Raw genomic sequence first — 16,915 nt, 5'->3', positions numbered from 1 at the left:
TACCACCTAATAACGCATTTAAATAGCAAAATTTGTCAACCTCAGTTAAATTAGAATTATTATGTACAGAATTCTCAAACTGATTTCAAAAATCTAAATATTCTGAAGGCTCACCATAGAATCGAGGAAGCGAAAGTTTAGGAAGTTAAGTTCTGTTTTCTAATTGCAAAGTTTTATTTTCTACGTGAACATTTTCTGGATTTACTGTTTGTTCACCTGACTGATATGGAACTTTTCCAATTGATTTAATTTTGTTTTGCAACTTTACTTTAACTGGTATTATTTTTTCGTTGTATTTATCTACTGTGTTAATTTCATCCTTAATTTCTTGTTCTTCTTTCAACAATTCATCAATGTCACTATTTAGTATGTTAATAATTTCAATTTTACTATTCAACTGTTCTAAATATGAATCACATACATCTATGTCAATATCTGATTCATTCAAATATATGTTTATTTTTTCTACTAACTTTAAAGTTTGTTCACGATGTGTGTCACGCTTAGTTCGAAGCTTTAACAATTTAGCCATTTTCACAGTTTCTAGCAACAAATTTTACCCCTCAAATACTTTAACAATAAATTCTAATTCTAGAATTCTAAGAAAACAAACTGTAATTTTCAACAACAAATCACACTTCAAGCATTAACAACAAATTCTAATTCTAAGAAAGCACAACATTTTCTTACTTGCAAATACCAATGCGAATATTCAGTAAATGCAAAACCTAAAGTTGTAAATTTTTACCAAACAAGATCAACAACATCAAACAACTTTACTACTTCAACAATTACAAAATATTCTATTCAAACCAATTTTCAACAAAACTATTTACTCACCCCACCATTACGATAATTCCCGGCGACAGCACCACATGTTACGAAGCGATTAACGATACGAATGCGTAGTTCGAAAGGCGAGTAATAATTTGACGATTCTTGTTCGAACGCTAATTTTGTTTCGACGAGTTTGCATCAGTGGTAATTTTTATCTTCATTTGGTACACAAACACATGACGATATCTTTCATTTATATTTAATGAAAGCACCAAAATATATCACAGTAATACAGATACCTCGCAACGGCGAACCACAGTTACATAATGTAAAAACACAGAAGCATTCTTTTGGCGCAACAGCGCCCTCTATACTATGAAAAAGTTCTAACACACACACATATATATATATATATACAGTACAAGGTCCGAGGTCGGGACTTCGGCGATCCCAGATTTGAGATTTTTCCGGATATTAGATCATTTTAAATCTACCAAGATGGCACGTAGAAATTATAAAATTGAAAATATGAAATTGTGATTTATGAAATAATGAAGCATTTATGATTTAAAGGCTATCAAAATTTATAAAAGAAAAGAGCTTAATACTTATATGTTTACTTTATTAAACATTTCTTTCAATGGGAGTTGTTTGATTTGTTTTCTCTGCTAGTACTTTAGACTAATACTATAGACATATAATTTCTTGTTGAGTTATTAAGTTCCATTGTTCAAGTCCTGTAATTGCTGTGTCGAGAATTCTGAATAACTTGTCAATCAAAATTTTTTCTCGTTCAGTAACCTCTCTGTTACTTTCTTCACTATCGGTAGCTGTATTTTCTGGATTTAGAACCATACTACAGATTTCGCCCTCCGTTAATTCATTGATGATTGGGGCATTGTCATCGCAGTGAAAAACTTCTGTTTAACTTCCCTAAATTCTGCCGTCTGGTGCGGCCATGCGAGCTCTGGCGCTGGTTCTGGCTTTATGTGAATAACAAATCAGTTATTCTTAATTCAAATAGCACTAAATATAATCGTTTGTCCTATGAGTATCATTAACAAAATCTATTTTTAGCATAAGGAAAGAAATTTCTGTTAAATCTCCCCTTGTCAACATTTTAGCGCATTAAACTTAAATCTGTGTTAGCAATTAATTAGTTCCTTTATTAAAAACACATTCCGTCAAAACATTAATTGTTAAATACTTGCTTTATTCAGAAACATTACCGTCAACATTACTGCTCAAAAACTTACAGTTCAAAATATTATCGTTCTGAAAACAACTGTTGTTGCCAATCGGGAAAATACATTTTAAATAAAATTAATACGTTGCGTTTACATTCGGGCATCCTGACTTAGTTACGACCTTGGAACATTAAGAACTTATATTTAAAAAAATTAAATCTGTAATATTAATGTTTATAGTTCGAAAGTCTTTAGCTGTCATATAGATTCACCATCGTTTTCTATTCTTTTTCCGTGTCCTAGTTTTAGCAATATGCGGCGTGTTGTTATCGTTATCCTCAGTAACACTGTCATCACCATCATCATCGTCTTCTTCTGATTCAGCTTGACACTGCCATGACTTTAATTGGCTCACATGAGCTGTCGTACTAAAGAAATGTCCTTTCACCTTCTCTTCTAATTGAGTCACTCTATAGGTATCACTTGGTAAAACTTCTGTAAGTACCAAAGGTCCTCGATACTTTTGTTGTGTTTTGGTTGATTCTCCAGTTGATTTAGGTACTCTTCTCATAACTACTATTTCTCCTCGTTCGAATGTTAAAGAATTGCTTTTCTTCTTGTCATAATTTGCTTTCATTTTCATCTGCATATCTTCAATTCTCTTTCTAGCTTCATTCTGTAAGATTACTGGATTCTCCCATTCATCTGCATCTTCATCTGTAATCAAAATTAGTTTTCGATCACTGTAATTAATGACTGGTATCACTGTTTCTCCCTGTATTACTTCCAATAATGAGCCTAACTCATCTTCCGATCCACTTATTAAAACATAACTGTTATTTATTTCATCATTTTTAACTTTCACGAAATTAACCGTATTACTTTCGATTTGAGTTTCTTGGGAAGCCTTCAGTTTAATTCGCGGAGTGTTGCTATCATTTTGCAACTGTGAAAATGGGCAGTCATTAGCATAGCGTATGTGCAAGGTATTACCTATCTTGGCGTATGCAATATGTGGTAAATCGATCCATGTTCGACCAACTAATAAGTCGCATGGTTGCGTTTCATCTCCTACAATGAGAACTGTAATGTCCTTTCCTTCCACATTATCAATCTCTAAGTTAACAGTTACTTTTCCCAATGTTCTAGCAGCTGGTTTATTCTGGTTCCCAAAACCAAACAATTCCTCCACATCAGGTTTTAGAATAAGATTCAGTCTCTTAGCCGCAGACTGTTTCAATAAACACGAACTAGAACCCGTATCTATGATTGCAGTAATTTCTTCTCCATTATTGATGCGAGCATACTTTAAATATACAGCTGGTGAAACACCCGAATTCTGGTCCACGGATAAATTATTTTTAACATTTGTCAAGTCTGGATTCTTAGACGTACACCTTTTAAAAGTATGACCCTTTTCATTACATTTCCTGCAAATAATTTCTTTTTTAGGCTGAGGACAATCCGTCGCTATATGTCCATAATCATTACAATTGAAGCATTTCGGCTCACCCTTTTCATTGCGGATGCCAGAATTATATTCCCTTTTCCTTTCGTCTGTTTTATAAAATTTATCTCTCAGATTGCATTTATTATCAAAACTGTTTTTAAAATGCACTTTGAAATTACCATCTGTCTGCATGGAATCTTTAACATTTCTTTGTCTTGAATACTGATTATAGGATCCTTCATAAAATTTAGAACCAGATTTGAGCTTAGAATTATGCCTAAAAGTTTTATTTTCTACTTGAAGTACTTTTATCCCTGCCCGAATATTTTCATATTCATCTAGTTTTTCAGCCAACTCTTCAGGATTAATGAATTTAGACCAATCATCAATGAAATGGTCTCGGATAGCAGCGGGGACCCTCTTCTTTAATTGATCAGTAATAATAAGTTGTTTTAAAGAGTCAAAATCTGTTACATTTAATCCAGCAAGCTTGTCTTCAAAATAATTTTTTAATTCAAACGTGAAGTCCTTCCACGTATTACGCAACGTTTTAATATGATCAACGAACTTTTGCCGAAACTGTTCAGGGCTTAACTTAAATTTTCTCAGTAGCAGTTGTTTAACGTGCTTATAGTCGTTAGCTGTCTCTTCTGATTCACGGGCAATTAATTGAGTTATTTCATAAGGCAATAGACCCAACAGCTGAGAAACCCAGTTTTGTTCTTCTAACCCAATACGTTGTGCCTGTCTCTCAAATAAAACTAAATAAAAACTTATATCACCTTCATTCAAATCATACTTATGCATTAATTTACTCATATCACAAATAATACTTCTACTAACATAGATGGAACAGAATCATTTACATTACTACTTCTGATTTCCGCTTCTATTTTCAATTTTTCAAGTTCAAAAGTTCTTTGCTTATCTCTTTCTATAATTTCCATTTCAAATGCTCTTTGCTTATCTTTTTCTATAATTTCTAACTTTTCCCTGTCTAAACGATCATTTATAATTCTATCTAGCATTTGTTTAGTAAAGTCTTCATTATAATTCTTACTATTCAAAATCATATCTCTTAAGCCTACAATTTTAATATCAGAAGGGACATCTACATCAAGTTCCAAAGCAAGTTCTTTTAAATCACATTTTTTGCCTCTTGCCAAATAAGCCATCTTAGACTTCATTTTCAAATACTAATACAATAATTATACTTAAGTTCTTTCCGTTTAATACTTAGACATAACATAAACAGTTTATAAATTCACGTACCTTTCTACTTTCAGTTTTGGCGAGTTTCCATATTCAGTTTAGGCTTAGCGTACGTTAAGGCAATACGTTGTTAAATCTAGATAATAATTCTAGTTTATCCCACTTCTGAAATGTTAGCATTTAATTAGTTCCTTTATTAAAAATACATTCCGTCAAAACATTAATTGTTAAATACTTGCTTTATTCAGAAACATTACCGTCAACATTACTGCTCAAAAATTTACAGTTCAAAATATTATCGTTCTGAAAACAACTGTTGTTGCCAATCAGTAAAATACATTTTAAATAAAATTAATACGTTGCGTTTACATCTGTAATCGGATAATACTCTGTTATTTGGCGTCGCTGCATGAGTCATCACTCAAGTTGTCATCCGTTGATAAACATGCTGTGATGAAAGCAAAATACAATAAATAATGATTCGCGATTTCAGCATCAAGGATATAAAATAATAGTTGCTGTAAAATTAACAAATGTTTTGGTTTGAGATTATGCCAAGCAGATACGCAGCTATGGAGTCAAGTTTCTAATCACACAAATTTATGCTAAAATAATTATTTCCTCAATAATGAGATATTTTATTTAGCGCCAAACTGAGATTAAGAATCGGGATTTCCGACATGTTTTTTTATGATGAGGAAAAAAATCTAATGCGCATGCTAAAAGCATACCCCTTCCCTCCATAAAAGCTCTAAAAAATTGGTTGGTGGTGGCTTTGAGGTCCGGATTTTAGATCATTTCAGATATTGGATGTCTGGATCTCGGAATTTGTACTGTATATATATATATATATATATATATGTGTGTGTGTGTGTACTATATATATATGTATAATAATTTATTTCCTAAACCGTATTGATTAATTGATTATATTATCTCCTAAGTTTAATTAAAGTACAATTATTTTAAAAGTGTGCATCCATACTGGTAAGTTATATTTTGAAAGATGTTTTGAAGTAATTTGAAAGCAAAATGTTAATAATGTTTTAACAGGGACTGGAGTTAAATCATCACGAAGAATAATATTACAATTGTAAAAGTAAAAATTAAAACATGTAATTATTGTCATTGATCGGAAATTAGTTGACTTTTCAAGGGGAACAAACCAACTCCCGTTCAATGATCAATAATTGATAGAAATACGTAAATATGAAAGTGTTTCGTCTTTACTCGAGTTATATATTAAAGCCAAACCGGCAATTCTGTCAGGCCAAATATTTCCGCGAATAGTTGTTACTCAAAGAACTGATTCTCATGAAGCATTTTAGTCAATTCAATTTGGAGTAAAAATCAATTACTGTAGAGAAATCTTGTAAAACTCGAGTAATCGTCCCCGACACTATCATCTTTATGTATTTGAGTACTATATTATTTGTAGAAATTAAACATTGGAAATTGTCATTATGAAATCGAAATCAAAGTAAAGTTGAAATAAACATAGAAGATTATAAAAAAGATAAATAATGCAAACTTTTTTAAAACAAATCAAAGAGAACATAAAAATAATATAAAAATAAAATAGAAAATAATATAAATAAGATCAGTGAATGTACATGAAGATATAAAGGCCAGAAAGGTATTAAGTAACTTACATTCTTTCTAGTGGGGGAGTTGGCAATGTGTTCTCTTCGTGTCTGACTCAGAAGTGTAGGGTGTCCGAAAATTCTTAGCGGCAGTAGGGGCTTTGAATTATATCAGTCGGTAAGACTTGGGTGAAGAAATTTATGGTAGTGGGTGGGACTTGGAATTCTTGAGGGATGTATTTTGTGGAGTTCTTATCTGAGAGAGACCGTCTGTTAAGATTTTTTTAAAAATACTAGTGAATGGAAATTAATTAATTTCTGGCTAATTGTCGTGTCGCAATGATTAAGAATTTAAGAAAGGAAAAGGCATTTTCGCTATCCAAGAGCTAGTAGACAGTCTAAAGGCAGGAAATAGGCCCATTTTTTTAGTAACAGTATAGTAACAGTATATGTCTGAAGACAATTAGCTTTTTACAATATATACAATTGAGTAATTACACTATATACAAATCTTTCAACTGACAGTCATCCAACTTATACCGCCTTCTCAGGTTTAGGAATAAATTATCATATCCCTATCAGTTAAATGATTTAGAGTGAGTATTTAACGCCTGCTCTTTTAAGGCAATGGTTGATAAATTGAAAGGGAATTAGATTATTTTTGAGAATTTTGATAAGGATCAAAATTTCGCGTTGTAAATCTATTGTATCTGTGCATATAGTTTTAATTCGTTGTATTTGATTAATTATAGTATTGTTAATTACTTTTTTGGATATGTTGGAGTTCCAATTTATTAATTTGTTAGTATTGAAATTGAAGTTTCTTGTTTTGTCAAAAAGTAAAATTTTTTTGTAGTTAATGATTTGAAGATCTAGAAAGTCTATGCTATTTTGTGAATTATTAGTTTTATTAAGTTTAAGACAATTCGGATAAACGTCGGAGTTTTCAATTTTACCAAAATTATTAATTGTAATAAGGTCATCAATAAATCTGTAGGTGTGTTTGTAGTAATTTAACTCTTGTGGTTGTAGATTTTTTTGGAAGTTAAATTCTTTGACAAATAAAAAGATATTACAGATCGAGGTGCTGGAATGTAAGCCCATTGGCGATCCTCTGACTTGTTTAAAAAGTTGATTTTGAAACTTGATGTAGTTATGAAAAAGTGTGCATTTTAGGTAGGTTTTCCATTTGTCAAGAGTCATGATATTGAGTATATTAGGGAAAAGTTTTGGTAGATCAAGTAGACTGGTTTAGATTTCTTCTAGAGGAAGTGAGGTATATCAGTTTTCAAAATCATAGCAGTTAATGTTTTGGATGTTAATGGTATGAATGGTATTAATGACAGGAGTGTTATTATGAATGATCCAGCAATAGTTATGATTAGTGTTACAATCATTGAAAATAAATTTACAGATTTTATTAAGTTGAATTGAAAAATAATAGTCTATATTTTTCTTGTAATTATTAGTTCCATTAGCTATAAATCTAAATTTTAATGGTGTTTTATGGAATTAGTAAATCTGTTGTAGTTTGCATTGAAAGTAATATTGAGTTTCTTATGAAAAGTTTTAATCCTGTTTATTATAGATGTTTCTGTAAGGTTGGCTGATTGATAAGTAGTTGCGTTGAGAAGTTCTTTATGAATAATCTCAGTGTAGAATTGTTTTCATATAATGCTAAAGTTATTAGTTGCTTTATCTATTTTTGTAATAGTAAAAAGCTGTTTTAATTTACTAATATCAGATGTAAGTTGCGACCAGTTCAGTGTACTTTTAAATTTGAGGTGACTGATTTCTGTGGATATGCGTTGAAGAATTTTAGCTTTCCATTTTAAGAAGGTATCTATGGGAAAATTCAGTTGATAGCTTGCTTTAACTATAAATTCGTTGATGTTGTTTTCGAAAGTCTTGTAACAGTAATTTGTAGTCATGTTTCTGACTGGTCTAAATTTTGTACCATAACTCATTAGTGTTTTTAGTTGATGGTTTTGTATGATATTCAGGTTGCCAGTAATTATGTGCTGGTGATGAGAATCTACGTAATTGCTGTAAATTGGTGTCTTACAATGTCATTCTGCAGTTTCATCTATTTCATGGTGGTGACTGATTTCTGTGGATATGTGTTGAAGAATTTTAGCTTTCCATTTTAAGAAGGTATCTATGGGAAAATTCAGTTGATAGCTTGCTTTAACTATAAATTCGTTGATGTTGTTTTCGAAAGTCTTGTAACAGTAATTTGTAGTCATGTTTCTGACTGGTCTAAATTTTGTACCATAACTCATTAGTGTTTTTAGTTGATGGTTTTGTATGATATTCAGGTTGCCAGTAATTATGTGCTGGTGATGAGAATCTACGTAATTGCTGTAAATTGGTGTCTTACAATGTCATTCTGCAGTTTCATCTATTTCATGGTGGTTAGTAAGCAAGTTGCTTAAGGTCCTTTGATATTTAAATGCAATCATTGGTATAGTGTCAACTGCGGGGAAGTAATCTTTACAATCTCTGATGATTCTTGAGAAATGAATATTGTCAAACTGCGGATGCAGAAAATTGACTTTAAAATAAATTTTGCGTTGAGTGAGACTATTAGAGAGTCTGAAAAGACTAAAATCAAGAATCATGTCTTTAATGATTTGTATGTCGTCGTAGCTTTCTTGAATGAATTTTTTTAGTTTGATAAGGAATTTATTAGTACAGGAGTGTAACCAGTTGAGAAGTTTCTTGGGAAAACAGTCTGAGTCAAAAAAACATTTCAATTGTTTTTTCAATGCAAGTGTATCCAAAGTGGATAAAAATCTCGCATTATTTTTTATTTTGCTTCCTCTTTTTCCTCTCTGCGTTTTGATGCTGTAGAGTTTAAATTGGCTGAAAATAGACTTCTTAGAAGTATCTCTATGACTATGTATATAAGTGTTAAGTCCATATGGATAAAGTGAACGTTGTTTTAGTATATAGAGAGATTCCTGAAAAATTCGTGTTTTGTGATTGGGTATTATATCTAGTATCTGAAGTTGAATAGAGTTGAAGTCATGGTGTTTAAAGTGTTCTAATTCTGCTGTATTAAGTTGTGATGGTGTACTTATTTTAATGTTATTTTTTTGTGCGTTGAATTCTTTGATTTGAGCTCTATGGTTATTGATTCGAAAGTTAAGATTGTTTTTAGTCTGTCCTATATATTTAATATGTCAAGTACCGCATGTAATCATGTAAATACAGTTAAATGTTTTTCATAGAAATTGTTTTTTGGGTTTACCTGTAGCAGGCATGGCGTTAAATTTTCAAGTTTGTCGTCTAGTGGAATGACATTTAGTGATTTCAATATGAGTTAAACTAGCAAGATATAAAAGTAAGGAGGCTGCTAACCTTCAATACAGTAAAGTTTTTGTATAAGAACTTTAAAACTTAAAAAGGTTGGAGATAATATATAAAGTGGGAGTTTTATTAAGTTTAAGACAATTCGGATAAATGTCGGAGTTTTCAATTTTACCAAAATTATTAATTGTAATAAGGTCATCAATAAATCTGTAGGTGTGTTTGTAGTAATTTAACTCTTGTGGTTGTAGATTTTTTTGGAAGTTAAATTCTTTGACAAATAAAAAGATATTACAGATCGAGGTGCTGGAATGTAAGCCCATTGGCAATCCTCTGACTTGTTTAAAAAGTTGATTTTGAAACTTGATGTAGTTATGAAAAAGTGTGCATTTTAGGTAGGTTTTCCATTTGTCAAGAGTCATGATATTGAGTATATTAGGGAAAAGTTTTGGTAGATCAAGTAGACTGGTATAGATTTCTTCTAGAGGAAGTGAGGTATATCAGTTTTCAAAATCATAGCAGTTAATGTTTTGGATGTTAATGGTATGAATGGTATTAATGACAGGAGTGTTATTATGAATGATCCAGCAATAGTTATGATTAGTGTTACAATCATTGAAAATAAATTTACAGATTTTATTAAGTTGAATTGAAAAATAATAGTCTCTATTTTTCTTGTAATTATTAGTTCCATTAGCTATAAATCTAAATTTTAATGGTGTTTTATGGAATTTGGGAATCGCATAAAGATTAGTAAATCTGTTGTAGTTTGCATTGAAAGTAATATTGAGTTTCTTATGAAAAGTTTTAATCCTGTTTATTATAGATGTTTCTGTAAGGTTGGCTGATTGATAAGTAGTTGCGTTGAGAAGTTCTTTATGAATAATCTCAGTGTAGAATCTCAGTGTTTTCATATAATGCTAAAGTTATTAGTTGCTTTATCTATTTTTGTAATAGTAAAAAGCTGTTTTAATTTACTAATATCAGATGTAAGTTGCGACCAGTTCAGTGTACTTTTAAATTTGAGGTGACTGATTTCTGTGGATATGCGTTGAAGAATTTTAGTTTTCCATTTTAAGAAGGTATCTATGGGAAAATTCAGTTGATAGCTTGCTTTAACTATAAATTCGTTGATGTTGTTTTCGAAAGTCTTGTAACAGTAATTTGTAGTCATGTTTCTGACTGGTCTAAATTTTGTACCATAACTCATTAGTGTTTTTAGTTGATGGTTTTGTATGATATTCAGGTTGCCAGTAATTATGTGCTGGTGATGAGAATCTACGTAATTGCTGTAAATTGGTGTCTTACAATGTCATTCTGCAGTTTCATCTATTTCATGGTGGTTAGTAAGCAAGTTGCTTAAGGTCCTTTGATATTTAAATGCAATCATTGGTATAGTGTCAACTGCGGGGAAGTAATCTTTACAATCTCTGATGATTCTTGAGAAATGAATATTGTCAAACTGCGGATGCAGAAAATTGACTTTAAAATAAATTTTGCGTTGAGTGAGACTATTAGAGAGTCTGAAAAGACTAAAATCAAGAATCATGTCTTTAATGATTTGTATGTTGTCGTAGCTTTCTTGAATGAATTTTTTTAGTTTTATAAGGAATTTATTAGTACAGGAGTGTAACCAGTTGAGAAGTTTCTTGGGAAAACAGTCTGAGTCAAAAAAACATTTCAATTGTTTTTTCAATGCAAGTGTATCCAAAGTGGATAAAAATCTCGCATTATTTTTTATTTTGCTTCCTCTTTTTCCTCTCTGCGTTTTGATGCTGTAGAGTTTAAATTGGCTGAAAATAGACTTCTTAGAAGTATCTCTATGACTATGTATATAAGTGTTAAGTCCATATGGATAAAGTGAACGTTGTTTTAGTATATAGAGAGATTCCTGAAAAATTCGTGTTTTGTGATTGGGTATTATATCTAGTATCTGAAGTTGAATAGAGTTGAAGTCATGGTGTTTAAAGTGTTCTAATTCTGCTGTATTAAGTTGTGATGGTGTACTTATTTTAATGTTATTTTTTTGTGCGTTGAATTTTTTGATTTGAGCTCTATGGTTATTGATTCGAAAGTTAAGATTGTTTTTAGTCTGTCCTATATATTTAATATGTCAAGTACCGCATGTAATCATGTAAATACAGTTAAATGTTTTTCATAGAAATTGTTTTTTGGGTTTACCTGTAGCAGGCATGGCGTTAAATTTTCAAGTTTGTCATCTAGTGGAATGACATTTAGTGATTTCAATATGAGTTAAACTAGCAAGATATAAAAGTAAGGAGGCTGCTAACCTTCAATACAGTAAAGTTTTTGTATAAGAACTTTAAAACTTAAAAAGGTTGGAGATAATATATAAAGTGGGTACATTAGGTAAGAGATAAATAGCGCTAATAGCTGCTATTTAGCATATCAAATGTTGTATGAACTTAAATCCATTTAGTGCGAATACAAGTTATTATTACTTGCGCAATTGCTGCAAAGTTAGTTAATAATAATTTATTTCCTAAACCGTATTCATTAATTGATTATATTATCTCCTAAGTTTAATTAAAGTACAATTATTTTAAAAGTGTGCATCCATACTGGTAAGTTATATTTTGAAAGATGTTTTGAAGTAATTTGAAAGCAAAATGTTAATAATGTTTCAACGGGGACTGGAGTTAAATCATCACGAAGAATAATATTACAATTGTAAAAGTAAAAATTAAAACATGTAATTATTGTCATTGATCGGAAATTAGTTGACTTTTCAAGGGGAACAAACCAACTCCCGTTCAATGATCAATAATTGATAGAAATACGTAAATATGAAAGTGTTTCGTCTTTACTCGAGTTATAAATTAAAGCCAAACCGGCAATTCTAGTCAGGCCAAATATTTCCGCGAATAGTTGTTACTCAAAGAACTGATTCTCATGAAGCATTTTAGTCAATTCAATTTGGAGTAAAAATCAATTACTGTAGAGAAATCTTGTAAAACTCGAGTAATCGTCCCCGACACTATCATCTTTATGTATTTGAGTACTATATTATTTGTAGAAATTAAACATTGGAAATTGTCATTATGAAATCGAAATCAAAGTAAAGTTGAAATAAACATAGAAGATTATAAAAAAGATAAATAATGCAAACTTTGCAAAAACAAATCAAAGAGAACATAAAAATAATATAAAAATAAAATAGAAAATAATATAAATAAGATCAGTGAATGTACATGAAGATATAAAGGCCAGAAAGGTATTAAGTAACTTACATTCTTTCTAGTGGGGGAGTTGGCAGTGTGTTCTCTTCGTGTCTGACTCAGAAGTGTAGGGTGTCCGAAAATTCTTAGCGGCAGTAGGGGCTTTGAATTATATCAGTCGGCAAGACTTGGGTGAAGAAATTTATGGTAGTGGGTGGGACTTGGAATTCTTGAGGGATGTATTTTGTGGAGTTCTTATCTGAGAGAGACCGTCTGTTAAGATTTTTTTAAAAATAACATGTTTCCCTTCTCAACTGCAGAGTTTCTTCTAACAGTATCATGAATTTTGTCAAGTTAGAAGAACCATCTACTTCAGGAAAAGATTTAACTGCTAATTCAACATCAATAAGTGTAGAAAATAATAAAATCAATTCTTTTCTTTTCAAATCTGAAGTTACGGATGCAGAAATATTGTGGGCTTTTAAGTGCATCAAAAGCCGTTATTCTCTTAAATCGTGCGATGATATTGGGCCGTTATTCACTAAAAATGTTCTCGGATAGTTCCATTGCAAAATGGTTTTCATGTGGTGAAAAGAAATGTGCTTATATCTGTTATTTTGGTCTTGGCCCTTATTTTAAAACTTTGTTACTAAAGCATTGTAAAAATGCTGAGTTTTTTACATTACTATTTGATGAGACTCTTAATCTCACAAATCAAAAGAAGCAACTAGATATTTATGTGAGGTACTGGCATCACAAAAATAAGGTCAAAACTCAGTACCTTACTTCTGCAGTTATAGGGCATGCAACAAGTGAAATTATTTTATCCAAATTTTATGAATGTGTTGAAAAACTAGACTTGTCAAAACTCTTACAAATATCGATGGATGGTCCTGCAGTAAACTGGAAATTTTATGATTTATTGCAACAGGACTTGACAAAGGAATATAACATTCAATGCTTGACATTAGGGACATGTGGTTTACACATTCTTAACAATGCTTTCAAGCATAGGATGTCATCCACTGGCTGGGACATTCCATCATTCTTATCCTCCTTATATTGGATTTTTAAAGATTCTCCTGCAAGACGTGAAGATTTTTTAAGTATATCTGGCTTAAAAAAGCTACCTGTGAAGTTCTGCTTTTACCGATGGTTGCAAAATGTCCCAGCAGTTGAAAAAGCCATTGAAATATGGGATGACTTGCTACTGTACATTAAAGAAGTTGAAATAGGGAAGTTTTAAAAAAATTTCATCTAAGTCCTTCTCAAATATTTTGGAGGCAACTAAAGATAAAACATTTCTTATAAAATTAAATTTTTTTCTCTCTCTGTCAAAAATATTATTGCCTTTTCTTGAATATTATCGACGTGATAAACCACTTATTCCCTTTTTTGCTGAAGATATCTTAAAACTTGTAAATGATTGCCTTCAGCACTTTAAAATTTTGAAACTAGAATATTCAAAAATAACTAAAGCAGAAAATCTTTATAAATTTTAATTTTGATGATCCAAATTGTTATAAAGATAAAAGTAAAGTTTATTTGGGATTTATTGCTGAGCAGTTAATGAATGATAAATGCCGCAAGAAGGACATTTCACAAGCTGAAAGTTGCTGCTGGGACATTTTGCATTGAAACAAGAAGGTCAACAATGTGTCTTAACAATGGTACAACACTTAATGTCTAAATGTTCAATAAATTATTCTCTTATTCGAAATGCATCTTATATAGACCTGCGATTGATGGTTAAAATGTCCAGAAAAAGCCCAGAACAAAATGAAAATAGTTCTGACAGTATTAATGCAGAATAAACGTGTTTTACAAGATGATTGGGATGAAATTCTGCTGCAGTTTGGAGAGTTTCTAGACAAAGTAGTTAAGACAAATTTACATGAATTTTCTTACTTTTGATCCTCAAAATCTTTCTCTTGACACATTTCTCACTTCTTATTTTCATGATTTTCACTATTTAAAAGTATGGAAAATAGTGAAAATGATTCTTATCTTGTCACATGGACAGGCCTCTGTGGAAAGGGGCTTCTCTGTATATAAAGCAATTGAAATTGAAAATTTATGTGACTCATCATACATTTTTCAACGCACAGTATTTGATTACATAAAATTTTCTGGAGGTGTTCTTAATATCGAAATTAATAAAGAAATGAGATCAGCAGCAGCTTCTGCAAGGTCTAAATATTTGCAGTATTTAGAAGAACAAAAATCTTTAACTAAATCTGAAAATTCAAAGAGGAAAAGAAATATCATTGAAGAAGAAATTGATTATATGAAACAGAAGAAAAAATTTCTTCAAAGGAACATTAAAGATATTAATGAAGAAGTAGATGCTTTAGCAGATGAAGCTGAGACCAGCATGAACATTGATTTGTTTATCAAAGCAAATGAACTTAGAAGAATAGTTAAAGAAAAGGAAATAGACATAAATAAATTAGATGTTAAAATAGCTGAAAAGATTTCAGATCTTAAAAAAGCACAAATGTTTTGTGTCTTTTATTGTACAGTTTATTATTCCAGTATTTTTCAAAAAACCAAGGAAATAAATTGTATGTTTACAAATCAGTTATTTTAATCTGCAAAATATTCTTACATTGTGATTATAATAGTAGTTGACTGTGTTTAAATAAATATCAAATAAGTTAAATAATAATCATGTAAATCTCTAAAATAGTGACTGTTATTAGTGTAAAATACACTTATACATGTTTTTAAAGAAATTATGTTCCTATTTAATGTTATCTACTTCATAACTTGTAGGAAGTTAGTTTAATTTTCAAAATTGTTTTATGGTAAGTATTAAAGTGAATTTAATAATAGTGCATAATACACACTTCTGTTAGTTTCTTAAAGTGAAATTACAAGCATGAAGTTGGTTGTATGGATAATTGCTTTATTCTATTCGTTTTTTTGTTTGCTCATAGGTCCTTAATTTTTTCTTTGATGGTCCTTAAAAGTCCTTAAAAGGCCTTAATTTTCATGTAAGGAAATGTGTACGAACCCTGGAGCAATTTTTTAAAAGTAAGCTTGAACTTTCGAAAGAATTTCCAATTCTGGAGCTGCCAAAGGATCTACAAAGCGAAAGCACATTTCGATGTCCATCAAACAAAAAGTGGATAAATGCATACCCTTTGTTTCTCTAACCATTCCGAAATCTGTTTATCAATTTCACGCTGCTCTGTGTATGGGAGGGGGGGGACGTCATAGCACGCAATGAACTGAAAGTTGATCTGTCAGCACTATCCTTATCTTCAGGGCAGATGTTTTGATTTTATTCGGCTCATAATTTCTTACTAAATGTGGTATTTCATCACAATGTACTCTGTCTTTGATATGATTTAAATCAAATTCCTCGTCATTCTAAATATCACAAATACACATCAAATAGTTTTCTGGTTGCAATTTTCTAATTTCGCCTATGCGTAATGTATGCTTTACGCATGCGCGCATTGAAAGAAATGTTTAATAAAGTAAACAAATAAAAATTAAGCCTCTTTTTTTTTTTTTTTTTTTTTTTTTTTTATACCATTTAGATCATAATTGCTCTTTATTTCATAAATTACGGTTTCATATTTTTAATTTTATAATTTCTGCATGCCATCTTATCAGATTTAAATTGGTGATCTATAATCCGGAAAAACCGATAATCCGGAATCAAAGTCCCGACGAGTCCAGATTAAAGACTTTTGACTGTATATATATCTGATGACTTTTATTTTTTAAAGAAAATATCAAAGGCTGATATGTATTTTTATAGTTTTCAAAATCGTTTTAATTTTCTCAGCAGAAAGTTGCTCGAGATGAATCTACATTCAATCATGAATGGTTTAACATCTTATGAAAAAACTATTCAAGATGAAGTATCAAAAAAGTAAGTTTTTTTAATATATATATATGAATTAATACATTGTTTATTTCTATAGTGAATATGTAAATGAAAATTATCTCCTATGAAATGCAAAGTGAAATTTAGATAGTACTGGTTTCATAGGAAGATACTGACTTATCAAGGGGAATTGGAACCTCTCCATACAACCACCAACAATTCATGAGGAGTGTGTTTATTTTGTCATTTTGCATTTCTGAACAAAATTCCAATTCCAGTTTTAAATTTTCTATTCAGTTTTAGAAATTCTGAATCAGAATCTTAAAGAAGGTCAGAAAATGTGAAATAATTCCCAGGCACATGGATAGACAACT

The 16,915-nt window shown here is 30.7% G+C and overlaps 1 protein-coding gene across 2 annotated transcripts in view; it reads left to right on the top strand.

The window, feature by feature from the left end:
* The window catches only part of LOC118199992 (uncharacterized), a 104,204-nt gene that overhangs the window by 80,468 nt on the left and 6,821 nt on the right, over window positions 1–16,915 (top strand). The window contains exon 9 of one of the 2 annotated variants that reach the window (XM_085815701.1): window positions 16,503–16,586. In XM_085815701.1, coding sequence (XP_085671827.1) covers window positions 16,503–16,586 — 84 coding nt within the window. Of the gene's footprint in view, window positions 1–16,499; window positions 16,587–16,915 lie in introns of both variants that reach the window. The other variant, XM_085815700.1, reaches the window with a different exon arrangement.

This window comes from Stegodyphus dumicola, chromosome 4, assembly GCF_044657685.1.
Source record: "Stegodyphus dumicola isolate Sdum_Otavi_A_Nest chromosome 4, ASM4465768v1".
Taxonomy (NCBI): domain Eukaryota; kingdom Metazoa; phylum Arthropoda; class Arachnida; order Araneae; family Eresidae; genus Stegodyphus; species Stegodyphus dumicola.
The sequence above is the reverse complement of the archived record's forward strand: the minus strand, read 5'-3'. Positions and strand labels throughout refer to the sequence as shown.